This window comes from Sclerotinia sclerotiorum, genomic scaffold (genome assembly GCF_000146945.2).
Source record: "Sclerotinia sclerotiorum 1980 UF-70 scaffold_13 genomic scaffold, whole genome shotgun sequence".
Lineage (NCBI taxonomy): Eukaryota > Fungi > Ascomycota > Leotiomycetes > Helotiales > Sclerotiniaceae > Sclerotinia > Sclerotinia sclerotiorum.
Window position 1 is genome coordinate 199474 of NW_001820823.1, and position 17541 is coordinate 217014.

At 39.8% G+C, this 17541-nt stretch overlaps 8 protein-coding genes across 8 annotated transcripts; 4 read left to right on the forward strand and 4 right to left on the reverse strand.

Annotated features, from left to right (window-relative positions):
- Positions 1-992: 992 nt before the first annotated feature.
- SS1G_09217 (hypothetical protein) lies at positions 993-2668 on the reverse strand (the record flags this gene model as incomplete). Its single annotated transcript, XM_001589446.1, has 3 exons — positions 993-1706; positions 1780-2457; positions 2531-2668. The coding sequence occupies 3 exons, from the start codon at positions 2666-2668 to the stop codon at positions 993-995; spliced, it is 1530 nt and encodes a 509-aa protein (XP_001589496.1).
- A 1073-nt stretch (positions 2669-3741) lies between these two features.
- On the forward strand, positions 3742-5092 carry SS1G_09218 (predicted protein; the record flags this gene model as incomplete). The annotated part of the gene is made up of 4 exons (XM_001589447.1): positions 3742-3745; positions 3966-4007; positions 4619-4762; positions 4989-5092. 4 exons carry the CDS (start codon positions 3742-3744, stop codon positions 5090-5092), a joined length of 294 nt encoding a protein of 97 aa, XP_001589497.1.
- A 303-nt stretch (positions 5093-5395) lies between these two features.
- Positions 5396-6475, forward strand: SS1G_09219 (hypothetical protein; the record flags this gene model as incomplete). The annotated part of the gene is made up of 1 exon (XM_001589448.1): positions 5396-6475. One exon carries the CDS (start codon positions 5396-5398, stop codon positions 6473-6475), a length of 1080 nt encoding a protein of 359 aa, XP_001589498.1.
- A 2244-nt stretch (positions 6476-8719) lies between these two features.
- SS1G_09220 (hypothetical protein) lies at positions 8720-9305 on the reverse strand (the record flags this gene model as incomplete). The annotated part of the gene is made up of 3 exons (XM_001589449.1): positions 8720-8747; positions 8899-9143; positions 9294-9305. The coding sequence occupies 3 exons, from the start codon at positions 9303-9305 to the stop codon at positions 8720-8722; spliced, it is 285 nt and encodes a 94-aa protein (XP_001589499.1).
- A 1937-nt stretch (positions 9306-11242) lies between these two features.
- Positions 11243-13392, forward strand: SS1G_09221 (hypothetical protein; the record flags this gene model as incomplete). Its single annotated transcript, XM_001589450.1, has 3 exons — positions 11243-11363; positions 11816-13211; positions 13362-13392. 3 exons carry the CDS (start codon positions 11243-11245, stop codon positions 13390-13392), a joined length of 1548 nt encoding a protein of 515 aa, XP_001589500.1.
- Positions 13393-13684: 292 nt separating this feature from the next.
- On the forward strand, positions 13685-15196 carry SS1G_09222 (hypothetical protein; the record flags this gene model as incomplete). The annotated part of the gene is made up of 2 exons (XM_001589451.1): positions 13685-13976; positions 14484-15196. 2 exons carry the CDS (start codon positions 13685-13687, stop codon positions 15194-15196), a joined length of 1005 nt encoding a protein of 334 aa, XP_001589501.1.
- A 531-nt stretch (positions 15197-15727) lies between these two features.
- SS1G_09223 (hypothetical protein) lies at positions 15728-16147 on the reverse strand (the record flags this gene model as incomplete). Its single annotated transcript, XM_001589452.1, has 1 exon — positions 15728-16147. One exon carries the CDS (start codon positions 16145-16147, stop codon positions 15728-15730), a length of 420 nt encoding a protein of 139 aa, XP_001589502.1.
- Positions 16148-16636: 489 nt separating this feature from the next.
- On the reverse strand, positions 16637-17446 carry SS1G_09224 (hypothetical protein; the record flags this gene model as incomplete). Its single annotated transcript, XM_001589453.1, has 3 exons — positions 16637-16652; positions 16886-16923; positions 17228-17446. 3 exons carry the CDS (start codon positions 17444-17446, stop codon positions 16637-16639), a joined length of 273 nt encoding a protein of 90 aa, XP_001589503.1.
- Between the last annotated feature and the right edge of the window lie 95 nt (positions 17447-17541).

The window sequence follows — 17541 nt, forward strand, 5'->3', positions numbered from 1 at the left end:
GAGGTCATTCCTTTTAACAAAAAACTTTAATATCTTATAAATCCTGAAATTAGAAATATAAATTGAAGTAATAATAACGTTATAAATAAAAATAGATGTGACGGAAATCCCTGCTTTCCTCCCACCCTTATTATATAAGAAACCTCAGGTACATTAACCATGTCCACACATGATACGATTACTCGAGATTAGTATGCGATTTAGGTGACCTGAGGATCAGATCCGGACAAGTACTAGGTATCAATGGTTATCGGTAAAGTAAGATCATTGGAGGAATAAATATGACTTCTTTTTGCCTAGCTATTGCGGCTAGGCCATTCATTTGTGTATATATAGAGTAGCTATCCCCATCTACAGGTGCTCTTCACCTGTAGATTCTAAGTTAAATACAATTGCTGGTCTATAAACACCCTTTTGGTCACAATAGAATATGAAATAATTTTAGGATAAACTAAGTTCATTTGTGAATGAATTCGATTTTTTCTCTATTAATATCAACTAGCTCGTTCTACAATTTAATCCATTCCGGAATGAGCTAAGCTCGCAATCCTCATATTTCGCTACGTCCCGTAACAGATCAGTGTGTTTAGTTGGCCCGTGATATCTTCTATCGAGCTTTGAGCATCCAGGCATACGTTGCATATACACTGTCTCAACATCGTAAGACTCTCTATATATTTCAGAAGATTCAGCATAACAGTAAGAAAACGCCTTTCAAAAGGTTTTGCTATTGTTTTCGAACCAATTAACTGATTCTTTGCCACTTAGAGCTCTTACGATAATCTTAGCTTCAAGAATGACTGTATTTTTAATTTGCAGCTTGCAATCTATACCAGTTCCACCCTTACAATATCAATCTACTTTTCCCCACCAATTCTATGTGATTATTAATCATTAACCCCATTTTCGATCTCATACATGTACGGAAAAGACCCTTCATATAACCCTCTGCTCAAAATCCATTGAATAACATCTCACACGAATTTCGACAGCTACACAAGAGAACTCGAAGCAGCGGTATCGACCACAACCCTCGAAGTAACTTTCATATTGTGTTTGTCGGCCCTTTCAGAAGTATCCTCATCCTGATCTCCCAACCCGTCCAGTGGCCCCAACTCCACAACCCCACTTTCACTAACAGTGCCCTTAATGTCCCTTTTCCTAAAACTAGCATCAATCTCCTCCAAACTCTTCCCCTTCGTTTCTGGCATCCAGATTATCGCCACAATGACTGTCACTAGGGCCGCGCTTCCCCACAACCAATAACATCCACTCGCACTCTTCGCCAGGAATATAGGCGTCGTGAATGCTATTATCCAATTAACTACCCAACTAGCACTCAAGCTTAGACTTGTTGCTCCGGCCCTCGTTTTAGCACTTTGAATCTCAGAAACGTATACTTTGAACGTCACAGCCCATGTTGCAGCAAATATAATCGCGAATAGATAAATGCAGATGATAACGACCCAGCGACCAGCGCCGTAAGAGGAATGAACGGAATCGGAAGCGTAGAGAGAGGCGATGATGAACATTACGATGAATTGTCCGACGCCGCCAACAATGGTGCTAGTTCTGCGACCCCATTTATCGGCGAGGATGAAGGTTGGAATGGTAGTGAGGAAGATTAGGAGCGCGGAAATACCCGAGGCAAGAAATGAGGCCGTTGATGAGGTTAACCCAGCAGCTTGGAAGAGCATAGGTGCGTACTGGTTTTGTTAACTTTCATACTTTCGCTTTGATGGAATGTGGAAGGAATGGAAAAATATCGGAGACACGTACATATAAGACACCATCAATCCCAGTCGCCTGCTGCATTGCCATCATGAATAAACCCAAAACTGTCCTCTTCCACGCATCGGGTGCGAAAATAGCAAATAGGTCTTTTGTCTTAACTTCCTGATCCGCTTTCTCATTATCATCTACCTCCTGTTTCACCCCTTCTCTCTCCTTCTCAGGCACCGCGAGATGTAACCATACTCGCTCCGCTTCCTCAAACTTTCCTCTTGCTGCTAACCATCTTGGACTCTGCGGTAGGAATAACATAGTGCTAGCTGTGAACAAGAATGCGATAATTGCTTGTACCGCAAAAGGTAATCGCCAACTTAAGCTTGATCCTATTTCCACAGACCCATAACACATAAAATAGCCTGCAAGGCATCCCAAAGTGGTAGCAAGCTGTGGAAGACTGGCTAAAGTACCTCTTTGGGAAGGAGGTGATATCTCTGTGATATAAACAGTTAATGTGCTTAGGAAAAATCCTTCGCCAAGTCCTTTGATGGCACGACCGACAAAGAGTTGAGCGAGTTGAAAAGATGAACATTCAATGGCTGCGCCAATACCAAAAATGAAGGAGCCAATTGCAGTAGCTGCTAAACGACCGAGGGCATTGGCTAAGTGGCCGGTAAACATCGAGGAGAGTGCTGCAGGTATGAGGATTGTGGAAACAACAAGACCGTGCTGGGAGGAAGAGTCGTGTTAGATTTAGTTGAATGAAATAAGTGAGGAAATGAAGGGGGAAGGATATACGTACGACGGTTGATGAGAGTGTACCAAAAGTTGCGTAGAACTGAGGCATCACTGTTAAAGGACCGATGGTGCCCGTGTCAAGACCAAATAGAATACCACCGATCGAGATAATGACAGATGCTTGTATGTATTTTGGTGGCATTGTTAGGCATTTGGCGAGCCACGGGTTGCGCGAGGGAATGGTCATTCTTCCAGGTCAAATAAACTATGAGGTGGTAAAGGAATGATAGAGCGAAAGACAGGAGGATACTTCCAGCGAGCTTGAGAGATGAAGGTAACAACTGAAGATACAGGAAAATACAAGTAGAAGCAAATGTGAAGATATAGTTATATCCAACTGCCACACCACCAAACACGGTTTCCACAGAATATTTGAAAATCTAGATGTGGACTGATAATCCGCATGCGCAGGACCTTCCACCTTGACTTTTTTTTTTTGAACGATAAGGTATCATTGTGGATATACTCAGGGTAAGCTCTGAGTTTGATAAGCTTAACCTACCTTATCTGGTTGCATAAGAGCTAGTCAGGAACTTTCCATAAAAAAGCCCACTTGAGTCAAGACGGATATGGAGAAGTAGATTTTGGGAACTTTGCCGATTGGGCGGAATATTTTTGCATATGCTTACATCCTTGATGTCTTCATAAAAATGAATGAGAGTAAAGCCTAATAACAACTCTTCTACTGGCAAATATAGTCACGCTTCAAGCTTCAAAGCAGTTGACATGTTTGAGAACCCAAAACCAAATCTCGCCTTGCTAGGATAAACACACGAAGTCACAGATCTGCAGAACAAACGAAAAATCTACACCGGTGTAGTCGTAGAGCACTCCACCTCGGAAGACTTTCCTCCTGTTCATTGGTTCGCCACAACATCTCCAATGATGTGTCATCTGCAGGATGATAATCCGTTGGCTCAACTTCGGGATAGAAAAATGGGTTTGGCGTGGAGATTGCTTCGCCAGAAAAGTTCTTTAAAACATTTTAACCTATGATGAAACATCCTCACATGCTTCATAAGCTCAAGGCTTTAAACCTTTAGTCTGGATGGAAATGCTTGAGAATGGCTGTCACGACCACCGTTCTTATTTGATTATTTCTGAACACAAGGATGCACGAAGCAGGTACCTTTGAAGGCCCTTCGCATGAAGTACTCATCGTAATAATATTCAGCAAGTGCTCCGAGATGGTATCCTACGACCCGAAGACCAAGAATGGGTAGGTAAGCGCGATGAGAGATCTCAAAATGTACCAATTCACGTGATTTGATTCATTTCCTTTTTTTTTCGGAGGGAGGGATCACAGTTTTGGCGCGCCTGATTTTCTTTTCTTGGCGGAGAAACTAAGCCCATTGGGAGACACAGTAATGTGATCGCGAACTTGAGGTCGGTCAGGGAAGCATCGATTCATAGATCCATCTAATGAACCACATCAACAGAAGGAAGGCATCAAAACATTGAGGAACGATATGGATTTGTTGGTAGGATTGGAAAACGAGTGAATGGAAGAAGATTCAAAAATTTGAGATGTGGAGTTCATTTATACTTATCTAGTTTGAATGTTTCCGCACTTATCTGATCATCTGATAATTATGACGAAGTTTATCCGAATTCCCCCTACGTTTACGCGTTCTTCAACAGTTTTCGCTACGGATATCACCCGTGGCACATATGGCCTCGATTAAGACTTGAGCGTCGAGCAGACATCAACAGTGCGCAGCCTGATTCGGCTTCCTACAGGTGTTGTGCTCAATTCATCAACTTTTACGACTTTCGGGACCGACTCGGGACCGAATGGCGTCTTGGCAGCAAGTCACTTACGTGCGATGTACCTAAAAAATATTAGTATTTACTCCAGTTTTGAGTCTATGCATACTAGGTAGTAGTATTTGCCAGGCACGCAGATCATAATCTCTATCAACTGCCATAGGATGGACAAGGTCTTGCTAAGTAAGCTTCACTTATGCTCCCCTTAGCCTCGGGACGCAGGTGAGCATAAACCATCTAAACATGCAATGAACCGGTACTTCAGATTGATGTTGAATGATTAATCAAGTTAATGCTAACAAAACATATCAAACAACAACCATAGCTCCGCTTGATGCTAATGATTCTTCGGGGATAAGGCCTAATGTCGAGATGAACAACACCTTGTTGAAGAACCACGTTATATTGGGATTACGTACCCGTGGTGGACATGGCCGTGCCATTTTCATGGTACCCCGCATCTACATTGGTATGTACTATGCAGAGAGGTAGTGCACAAGTTTATCAGATTGAGGGGACATTCTATACCGAGTTGTGTATTGTTAGCACGTGTTACTGGTAAATTTAGACTTGTACAGGAATTGATTAGCAGAGCCAGCTCACAACTTCAAATTGATCTCATGTCACCTGTCAGTTGTTGGAATGTCATCACACTTTAATAGCATGATCACAGTAATCTGAGCTTCCTCGTCAAGGAGGAGAGAAGAGATTGATCAACGTTGAATATATTCAGGATAATGCAATGCAACAAAGAACGCGTACTTGCGTTGCCAAGAAGCACACAACTCCGAAATTTTGACAGCTAGAAACCAGGGGCTACCATCATATGGCAAGTGCTAACGCATTGGAGTCATGTAATCTCTAGCACCAAGATTATCAATCTCCTCTAGGCTGAAGATTCTTCCGAGAAATCTAGGAGTCCACCTGCATGGAAAGAGAAGAATTGGACTGGTGCATGCCATCATGACGTTTTCCATCAATCGCTGTGAAAGCTACTACAGCAAGAACCGACCGCCGTGAAAGCGAGTATATATATGCCGGCTGCTCCAAAATATTAACGACTCATCCGTTTAACATCAGTTTATCAGACAATACTTTCACCATGTTTGCTGCCACTGTTCTCTCCCTCCTCTCGGTTCCATTGGTCGCAGCCCTTGCGCCAGGCCTTACACTCGAGTACTCAGTAGAATTACCTACACAGGGTATCTTCATCTCCGCCGATGGACGCAAGTTTCTTTCCCAGCGCTATTCTACCACCTTACCACCAATTACCGTAGAGCTCCTCGCCGACAACACCACAGTATTGTATCCTGACGCTTACTGGAACTCCTACAACGCCAGTGATCCGAGCTCCGACCCAAGCCTTCAATTTGTTAGTATTGATGGTGCTAGAATTGGACCTGATGGTCGTTACTGGTTGGTTGATGGTGGTTCAAGCGGTGTCAATGGATCTACTAAGCTAGTAGGATGCAACCTTACCACCAATGAAGCAGACAAAATCTACTATCTCGACAGCATCATTGCTTCCAACAGCGGTATCGACGACGTGCGCTTTAGTGCTAGTGGGGAAGTCGCCTATCTGAGCGATACTGCTGGAGCTCTCGTCGTTTTGAACATGACAACCGGAGATGGAGTTCGTGTTCTTGTTGACGACCCATCTGCCGTTGCATGGTTCCCTATGATGTACAACCATACACTTGTTCCTGGCTACGGTGCTGCAGGTAGCACACTCGCTGTTGGTCTGGATCAAATTGAAGTTTCCCCCGATGGAGTCTATCTCTACTATCAACCATGCAACGGAGGACTTTACCGCATCGAGACCGCCTACGTTGATGCTGCATTGACCAATAGCACGCTCGCTGCATCTCTCGCCGACTACACCACCGCTTTTGCCTTAACACCCAGTACCGGCGGAACTACTATAGACGGCGATGGAAACGTCTATGTTTCCGATACCAACTTGCTTGCCATCTGGAAAGTTACTCCTGAGGGATATGCATCTATTCTTGTTCAAGATGATGCTTTGCTCTGGACTGATCTTATGTGGGTTACTTCCGACAAGAAATTGTGGCTTCCAGCTTCTCAAATGAGACCTGGTGGAAATGGATTGATGGCCGAGGGTCCCAATAACATTTTCTCCTACCCCATTGACGCTGGTCCATCCCCAATTGACCACGCTTAAGTTTTGGTACTCGATGGACTTTTGGCTAGAAGTATCAAGTCATTCTGAGCTTCAAATGCATGTACATATTAGTTAATTTCTCCGGAGATTCAGGATTCCCGAAAGTGGGCGCGGAAGCTTTCATTAAGACAACTGTAAATAGCTGAAGATTATTTCTTCGAACCTAATGAGAAAAGTTTTCCGTAGCCTAGAGACTTGCTTGTTTGTTTGATCCTTTATCTGATTAAATTATCTCGTTGCCATTATGAATATGATAATAGTCCAGACCAGAGTAGATACAAAAGTTTTCAATATTGGAAAAGTTATGGATATTTCATTCTGATCTGTTATTCGGCGTAGATTCAAGGTTTAAAATGAACTGACTGAACCACTATTATCGTTGATCTACCCAATACTTCGCTATTCATGTACAGGCATTTTATGTTATCTTTCAAATATGGTAGTATCCTAAAAAGGTCAGAAGATACCATGCGTGTTGAAAAGCCCTCTTCACCTGTAGCATCAATTCGCACCACCAGTCTCCGAATTGCAACAACTCCCGCATACGCTCCCTTAACCAGCATTTTTACGCACAAAACTACTCGTCCCACTGCTAATTGCACACGCAGAGTCACTATAGCTGCAAATCCCATAAAGTTCTTCATTGCCTGCTCAAAAAGAAATCGCGTCCAGCAATTGCTTTTTGGGAAAATAATCTACTTTCCGACAGTTGTATTATCCATAATGACATATCCAAGCTATCTATTATTCAATTCCTTCGTTTCTAATAGGATGTGAGCATGCTATCAATTGACGATTCGCTGCAAGATGCGCCAGAGTCAAAATATATAATGTCATACATGAATAAGTATTCACGATCACGATCGAACTAAACACCATTTTTCTTCAAGTCAAGTACCTGCGATATTCCTTTCGAGTTTTGAGGTAGATGTGGGAGTGAAAAGGAAATCGTCTGAGAGTGGGAGGCATACGCATGGTGTACCTATTGAAACTTGAAGCTATCTTATCATGAGGAAATGTGATTAAAATCGGGAAAGGCAAGCCTGACGAGCATCATAGTGAATCATCCGAGGCGAGGAAGCGTAGTAAGGGGTCTGATCGAAGATAGCCCTCGCTTAATTCGCTAGGGAGGTCTCGAAGTTTTCCATAGGAGGTGAGAAGACATGAAAGATGTCTTTTTTAATTCATCAATTGAGATTGTTGATCATGAGTTGTGCAGTAGTATCTGCCAAAATCATCTAGCGTAGAATATTCTGTAAGATGATAGTTTTGGGGATATGTCTTTGGATCACATCTTTTAATCAAACAGGTCGTCAAGTATTGGGTGTACAAATTTATCACAACTACTCTACGGTTGCTAGTGCAATATCATGCTCAATGATTTCATACATATCCTGCCTTTCTGAAATTTTCCGGGCAACAGCTTTCATAACCTGGTTAACCGCGTTCTGGTCTATCTGCTCAAATCCCCTGTTCCTCCATCAGAATATAGATCAAATCAACTTTAAAGTCTCTCTCATCCACAGATCTGAAGCCGGCCATGTATCAAAATCCTCGATATCAAATGTTATTGGGTTTATTGAGACCAGAAAGAGCATCAGATTGAATTGATTGATTCTCTAGCTAAGCAGTTAAGCTGCGAGTATATGTTCAAAAAATGAAGGAATAAGGTTAGGTCTTCAGCCTTCGGAATTAAAGTGCTTTGAAATCAAAATATTGAAAGCAAACAAACAGTATACCAAAAAGGAAAGAATGAATTAAAAGTTGAGTTTTGTTTGCTCCTTATATGCATCATGCAATATATATGCATATGCTGCCAAGATCCCAGGTGGTCAACAACTTCCCAATCATACTTGAAGTCTTGAATGATGCATAATGAGTCAATCCAGAGATACTCGATTCCAAGCGCCCGTGTGATCAAAACGGCGTCTCTGAAGTTTGCCGGTAATCTTGACATTTCGATCTTGTTCTGGAAGGATTGCAGGTTCGATGTTGTCAAAATAGTATCAATTTGTCCTCCCCAACAGTGGCTCAGCGTGATATATTTACCCTTAACGCCATTTGTTAGAATAAGAAATGGATCCGTGTCTTTTGCACCAACACTAATGACTCTAGAGGGAAAGTGTTTGTCGTCAAGAGAAGGACATTTCGATTTAGAATGCTCCGAGAAACAAGTATTCATCCAACCTCGAGCAATATCAAAATTCGTCTCGGATGCCAAATTTCCATCAGGAACAAATTGGCCTATTTGAACACCTCCGACAAATTTGGGCTGATCTATTGCATATTGATAGTTAGTGATAGTATGATGAATCATGTTTATCAGCATTACATATTGAAGACCAGCAATACCTCTAGGCGTCCGCAAATAATAAATCATTAAAGTTTCATCGTCACATTTATACTATTTATGCGCTCCGTACCCTGCGAGCTCCCAATGTGTGAAAGTTAACCAATAGTACATCTTTGGTTCTTCAAACTTGTCGTGGGCATATGGATATGGAGACACAATTCCTACTCTCAAATTCATATATTTACCCTTCGACTCCATAGTTCGGAATTTTTGTTCCCGTGTAAATGTACCATCACGCTCCTTAGTGCGGAATTCTTGGAAGGGTGTAAATGAACATTCCTCGAGTATTTTGAGTTTTTCTTCTTCACTCTGTTGCTGAAGAAGTAAGCAAAGCTCACATCCAGATGACGCTGCCGCAAGGAGATCATGGTATCTTTTGTGGTGCTCAAGTTGGGAATAAAATCCGTCATCATTATTGGCTTTGGCTAGCTTAAGTAGGTCGGTAACATTCAAGCTATCACATACTTTACAAAGCATTTTCGTAGCATGGAGGAAGCCTGGGTAAGCTTTTGTGAAAGATGTTGAGGGTGAGGTGTTATGAAGCATGATTAACCTATCAGTCAATCATGTTCGCAAGATCTGGTGGATACCTCAGCATATTGAGGTCCAATAAGAAATGTTATGGAGGTGTGGGGTAAAGATATCCCCCTCCAACTCTTTCAGTCATCTTGACTGCCGTGCGCTGTTAGGCTCAATATGGAAAGTACGATGATTGTGGGTCTATATAATCAGGAATCGTAGCACCAGTAATAAGACAACCCTCTTCACACCTACACCTAGAATGCCTTTAGCGCCAACTCTGATTTTGAGATACTATATCGAGGTGGTGAAATGCCAAGAACATAAAGCAGGATTTTAACTTTCAAGCACCCCAAGTTTATACAATCTCTGATGAGCTATCTTTAGTATTCTACAGGAATACAAATAATCTATACTTTCTTTATATTTCTCTTACACTTAAAGAAGGTCTTTTATTTTTAAATTATGTTACGAGGTTTGCCGTCTAGATCACGTGGAAGTGCTCTAGGCTCTCGAGGTGGTTTATAACTAGGCGTCAAGCAGGGACTTAAAGTAATGACAATAATGCAATTCGTAACTAATAGTAGAGTATACTAAATGATTGATCTTGAGCACGAAGCTCTATACAAAAGAAATCCATCTTGATTATATAGTCCTTCGTGCCTATGGTTAACTAGGAATCGTCGTTCCTGGTTGTTCCTAGGAACGTTCGTTCCTCACCGTTCCATCACATGTTTTATGGTCATGTGACATGCTAATCGTTTTGGACGTAACACAACTACCAACCAGACGAAACCTTAGGCAGCCGCTGCCTCCAGTACAGTATCGTTACAAAAATCATTTTAGAATTCTTTTTAAATAAAAATTTTATTTCTAAAAACTTTTGAAAATCATATAAAATAAAATAAGATTTAAAGTCTATTATTATAATATTATATAGATTATAATTTTTTTTTAAATATATAATCTCATAAAACTTCAAACACTAAAAAATAATTGCTCTTTGTAATCAATTAATTACTTATACTGTCGGTAAGTACTCGGTATAGACCTCGGTAGTCAGTATCCGGGTTTAAGTCCATTATCTCCTAATGCGTGTATACTCTTGAAGTATCTATTAAAGCTTTTCTTCTCTTAAAACCGATCTGACTTTCGGCTTTTACAAAACTCATAGCCGTAGAAGTACCTTTAAGGTAAAGCAGAGTAGCATCGCATAAACTCAACAACTTTACGATAAGCTAAGCCGTTTAAGAAAAGAATCAATAGTGGGTTAGAATTCAGAATTTTTTCATTCTGATACTTTTCCTTTTACAATTGAAGAATAATTTATGAGATTCGAACATCTTATAGATTAATTGACTTTAGAATTTCAAATAATCTGATATGAAATTGAAAAAGTATCGGAATTTGAAGTTTCCGAATCCGAATTTGTAAATAATCCTCTTCGTACATACGTAGTAGCTTGTCATAAGGTTACAGGAATATATGTTATCCGGGCGGGATCTACCCCGGGTCTCGGATCAGCCCCTCTCTACCTTATGCCCCAGTTGTGAAAAGCTCAGTCTACCTTGTAGATATTGAAAGATTGGTAATCATCCATACTGAGGCTATTGATGGTTTGTTATAGCAGTACTCCATAGGTATATGCCATACAAATGTTTGAAGCAGTCAATATCATGATGCCTAAGACTAAATAACTCGACTTTGACATGTGATTTCTTTTATCCATCCCGCAGAATTCTTATCTCAGTATGTTTCAATTGTGTTTGCTGCAAACTCGCACAGATATCTTGGTTTGACTTTTCTACCTCTTCATCCATGCTCCCTCTCGGTACTTCCACCATCTGTTTCGCCTTATCTCTGCCAACCCTCAATACCCAATCCACAATCCCCATATGTATGAGCTGGTCGATCGTACCACTACGGACTACTATAATTCACCACCTATCCGAGAGGGAGGTGGGAGGTGCTTAGGCCTCGGTGCTCTTCTAAGAGCCGGGAACGCGAGTTTGACGTGTACGGTGGAGACTTCACCATAGATTTCAAAATTTCCCTCTCAACGTATTGAGTCTATACCTCGGTATACCGGTATACTTTCCATCCATTGACCTAAATCAGTTTGAATCATCTTGTGATTCTGCTTCTTATATCTTGCTTCTCTCCTCTTTGCTTATCCATCCTCTTCTTGTTGTCAATGGTCAAACTTCCCATTCATGTAGCATCAACGTCAACACATATTTTCACCACATAGATTTGCGCAACAACAAAAATCACCACAATGGGTTCAGTAGAAAGATCTGGGAACTGCGATTACGACGTCGTGATCATAGGCGCGGGCCTATCGGGAATCAATACTGCATAGTAAGACGACCGATTGAGCATTGATCCTTGGCTCACATCAGCAATCCAGCCATTGGGTTCAATTACTTCAAAGTCAGACGGCTAACTCCTTTACAGTCGCCTACAAGCAGAATTTCCCGATCTAACATATACCATACTCGAGAACCGCGGGGCAATTGGCGGAACTTGGGATTTATTTCGATATCCTGGTATCAGGTCCGACTCCAATCTATATACATTTGGATTATCGTGGTATCCATGGACGAGCCCTACGTTAATCGCAGACGGAGAATCAATTCGCACATATTTTCAAGAAGCGGCCGAGAAATTTGGAATTGATAAGAATATCAAGTTTCATCATAATGTTACGGCCGCAGATTGGTCAACAGAGCAACAACAATGGTCAGTATCAGTCGAAGCTGGTGGAAGCAAAAGCACCATAAAAGGACGATGGATTGTCTGGGGCACAGGATATTACAACTATAATGAGCCATTGAAGACGGAAATACCTGGCTTGGACAACTTCAAAGGTCAAAATGTACATCCTCAATTTTGGCCTGAAGACCTCGATTACACGGACAAGAAGATAGTCGTCATTGGAAGTGGTGCTACGGCCATTACTTTAATACCAAATCTAGCAGAGAAAGCTGCCAAAGTAACTATGTTACAACGAAGCCCTACTTGGATCATAGGAGTCCCAAAAACCTCTTCAGGCGGAGATGTACTACGGAAATTCCTTCCAGACTCGGTGGCTGACCAGTTGATACGATGGAGATTCCTCGTATTGCCCTTATTATTCTTCCATTTCTGTCGCTTCTTTCCCGACTTTGCTCGAAGTATCCTCCACAAGGGAATCAAGAAGCAAATCCCATCCACTATCCCAATCGACCCTCATTTTAGCCCCAAGTACAATCCCTGGGAACAGCGTATATGCGCATGTCCCGATGGGGATTTCTTTAAATGTCTTCATTCAGGAAAAGCCGATGTCGTAACCGACACGATCAAAACCGTCACTTCATCCGGCATCGAGCTCGATTCGGGAAAAACTCTCGACGCCGATATAATCGTCACAGCTACCGGATTAAAAATGCAAATGGCCGGTGGCGCGAAAGTAAGCATTGATGGAGTTCCATATGATTACCCCAAAAAATACATGTGGAGAGGCGTAATGCTTCAAGATATGCCCAACGCGATAACGGTCATCGGATACGTAAACGCATCGTGGACATTAGGAGCGGAAAATACGGCGAGCGTATTGGTACGTCTCATGAAACACATGCGGGAGAGAAATCTCATCACGGCGGTCCCTAGACTTCCTAGCGAGAAAATGCAATCAGGTCCTTTGTTTAATCTTAGTTCGACGTACATGCAGATGGGGAAGGCTATTTTACCCATGACCGGTGATAGGGGTATGTGGAAACTTAGACAGAATTATCTAGTTGATTACTGGGTTGCGGAATATGGGAGTGTGACGGATGATTTGGAGTTTGTTAGTGCGGGTGGTGCGGCGTTTAATAAAGATCAGTAAGTTTGAGTGAGTGGAGTGAAGTGTGAAGATTTAAGGAAATTGATAGATGGAGAATTGGTTGGGGGTTCTCAGAGCTAGAGTGGGTTGGGTTGGGTTGGGTTGTATATCGTATCTTATATGAGGTTATTGCTCATATACTTCGTCAGGTTATGGTGGATATCGATTAGATTATTATAACAATACACATATATAAATAATTATATAAATCGAAATCTATAAAAAATATATAAAATATCCTCTACATCTTGTGAATATTCTTATAATTACCTATGGTTTATACGCACTTTGTTTTATCATTTATTGGATTACGAGTATGATATTCATTTATTTGTGGATTAGGTGTCTTAGGTAAGGTAATCTCATATGATGTAACGTGGTTTATCAGGACCCTGTACATATCAGGACCCTGTACACTTTTACCTCAATTATCACCTTTCAACTTCAACACGCGATTTATCAATATTTAATTATGCAAACTACTTCAAAAGAAGCTCGAATCAATTTAGCTATTGAGGCTATTCGTACATCTCAAAATTTGAGTATTCGGAAAGCTGCAAAACTCTATAATATACCTCATATTACCCTTACTTCTAGAATGAATAGAATTCTGTCTTTTACTGAACATCGATCAGCAAATCATAAAATGACAGAATTGAAGAAGAAATCGCTTCTTCAATATATATTGGATATAGATGAAAGAGGGTTTAGTCCTCGAATAAATGATATAGAAGATATAGCGAATTATATATTCAAAACGCAGGGTACGAAGAAGGTTGAAAAGCTCTGGGCTCATCGTTTTATAAAACAATATACAGAATTAAAGATGCGTTTTAATTGTATTTATAACTTTCAAAAAGCTCTCTGCGAAGATTCAGAGCTTATTGAAAGATGGTTTCGATTGGTATCGAATATATAGGCCAAATATGGTATTCTGGACTACGATTTCTATAACTTCGATGAGATAGGCTTTATAATGGGACAAATATCATTATATATAGTAGTTACTGGAGTTGGTCGATATGGAAAAAGCAAAGCTATACAATCAAGCAATCGAGAATAGGCTATAGCGATTATTTGTGTTGATGGAGAAAGTTATAATATACCTCCGTTTTTGATAGTAAAAGGCGAATACCATCTTTCAAATTGGTATACCGAAGATGATTTACTATACGATTGGCTTATTAAACCTATTATCAATAAATAGACAGATAATGAGATAGATCTTGAATGGATTAAGCACTTTAATAAACATACTAAAAGTAGAAAAGTGGGTAGATATCGAATGCTAGTGCTTGATGGGCATGAAAGTTATAAATCGCCAGCATTTCAGGAATACTGTAAGGAACACAACATTATATTACTTAGTTTACTATCTCATTCTTCATATTTAACTCAACCACTCAATATCGATTATTTTGGTCCTTTAAAGTATTTATATAATCAACAAATCGAGAACTTTATCAAGGTGTATATTACTCATATTACCAAAACCGAGTTCTTTCAAGCCTTCAAAGCTGTATATATCGAAGCAATACCTATATCAAATGGTAAAGCTGGGTTCCGCAAAGCTGGGCTAATCCCATTTAATCCGGAAATTGTACTTTCAAAGCTAGATATTCGAATAAGAACTTCATCAAATAGATCAATATCAATCGATCCTGATATATGGCAATCTCAAATATTTTATAATCCAATTGAAGCTTTTTCTCAATTTACTTTAATGAAAAGTCGTATTACTCAATATCAAGGGAGCTCATCTACTCCAATATTTAAAACAATTACAGCTTTAGCTAAAGGTATAGAGCTTTTAGCTTATACGAATACGCTTTTAGCTGCTGAGGTTCATAGTCTCTACAAAGCAAATAAAGCATTTAGTAAACACCAGAAAACTAGAAAAGCTTTAATACAAAAAGAAGAAGTACTTTCAGTAGAAGATAAACATGATATATTAGAACAAGAAAATATAGAAGATCAGATATGATGTAATGAATTTACAAATGGTGATTCTTCAGCAAGAAGGCAAGCTACTATATGATAATATAGCAAATGTGGTAGTGCTTCATATAATGCACGAACTTGTCAATTAGATCCAGCATTAGTTGATCTTTGAATTATATGTAATTTAATTCTAATTTATAGTATTGTTGTAATTTTATTTCAATGGAATGTGGGCAATTGAGGTAAAAGTGTACAGGGTCCTGATATGTACAGGGTCCTGATAAACCACGTTATGTAATCTAGTGAATAGTTAATAAGTCTCGAGGTCAATAAATAAATATATATATATATAAAGATATACATAGAGTAGTTTAGATGAATGATAATATCTCATATCTTCATATCTTTATAATTTATACAATCATTTATCAATCATTCACATTCACATTCATATTCATATAAATATTCCGGCGGATATCAGAATGATCAGAATATAGAGATCTAAAGATGTAAAAATATAATAACGTAATGTATGGGGAACTCGGACATATGGGGAACTCGGACACTTTTTCAATTATTCTACACGCGATCTTGTTCTACGAGCCACACAATCCTCCAATTCCAATTCTGAATCATTTGAACTATTCTCTAGTTCTTCTTCTTCAATCTCTTCTTCTGATTCTTCAATTGGGCGCTTGCGTGGTCGTCCTCGTAGCTTTTTCTCCTTAGGTTTTTCCTCCGCCTCATGTACTATTTTCAGTATTTCCTTAGTACTAAAGACAAATTGACCTTGTAATTTGACTCTTTTGCCTTTAGTTCTCTTTTTTCGAGTCTCAATTACTTCCTGAGTATCAGCGAGCTGTTTCCGAAGTAAGGCTATCTCAGCATTTTGAGATTCTACAAGCCTAATCATTCTCTTGGCATATCGACGAGTTGGTGATGCAGAAGAACCATTGCTTGCTAAAACTGTATTAAAGATCTGATTTGCTTGCATTAGTTCTGTCCCATCTGGAGGAGAACTTCTAAGTACAGATAAATCTAGATCTTGATTGGGGATTCTCATTTGTGGAGTAGAAGGTTGCTAGAAGGAATTAAATGGTAATGTATCGAGTACTTTTCGTAAGGCAAAAGATACTAAACCAGCTTTTTTCCAACTAGCTTTAATATTAGAAGAATTCAATGCTTTTTTTCTAATATTTTGAAAAAGTTCTATTCATTCAGCTCTTTGAATTCGCTTTATACCAATTCGAGAATATCGATCGACCTCCAAAGCATGATATCGTTTCATTGGCCCATACACCGCAATATCAAATGGCTGAAGCAAGTGGGAGCAATGAGGAGGTAATATAAGTAAATCGATATCCTTCTCTATACAGAAAGCAATAAAGCTACCTGTAATATAACTTGAATGACCATCCATGATCAAAAGTCGAGGTCGGTCACCTGACACTTTCTTGGATTCTGGTTCGAAAACCCTTTTTAACTATTCTAATCTATAACTATTTAAGGTCCATCTATTCGTATTAGTAGAGAACTGCCAGCTTTGAGGTGTATCCTTTGGAATCCATACAGAATTCGTATTCTGAGCCTTGAAAATGATTATAGGTGATAAAGCCTTTCCAACTGCATTAACACATTCAAATACAGTTATCCATTCTTGCTTGCCAGCTGTAACTTTCCAATTCGATTTCTGAGTAGAATCGACTATAATACATATACTTTGAGTACTTACAACTCCAAATCCGATTTCGTCCATATTATATATATCATCTAATTTATACTTTCGTTCAATGAGATATATACAAAATATATCAAATCAAGTCTAAATATTCTCCAGAATTGCCTTTTTAGCCCAATTAGATTTTAATTGATATAAATAGCATGTTTTAAGTTCTAGATATCGTTTTTGGAATCTATAGATCCATTTGTGGCCTATAGATGGAATTTCTGTCGAGGTAGGAATTCGAGATGACGCGATCTGAACGCGTCGAAGACGAATTTCGTCGGCTATTTCCTTCACCAATATAGGTGTAGCAGGGAATCCAGTGATCGTGAGTTGTGAAATCCATCGTACAAGAGTATTTTCTTCTGCGTTTGAAAGAATTTGAGCCATTTCGTGGGTTTGGGAACGTGTTTTCTTCCCAGCCAGCCTATCGGCTAGAGTGGACTTAAAGACTTCAAAATGCTCTGCAGCCTTTCTAATTGATTTAAATTCTTTTAATTGAAGTGCAACTATAGCCTGTTGAAGCTTCTCTTCAATCTGAGCAGGTGTAAAAGGTGATTGGGTATACATAATAAAAGTTATTAGGGTTTCAAGTTGGCGATGGGCAAAAAGTGTCCGAGTTCCCCATATGTCCGAGTTCCCCATACGTTACGTTATAATATATT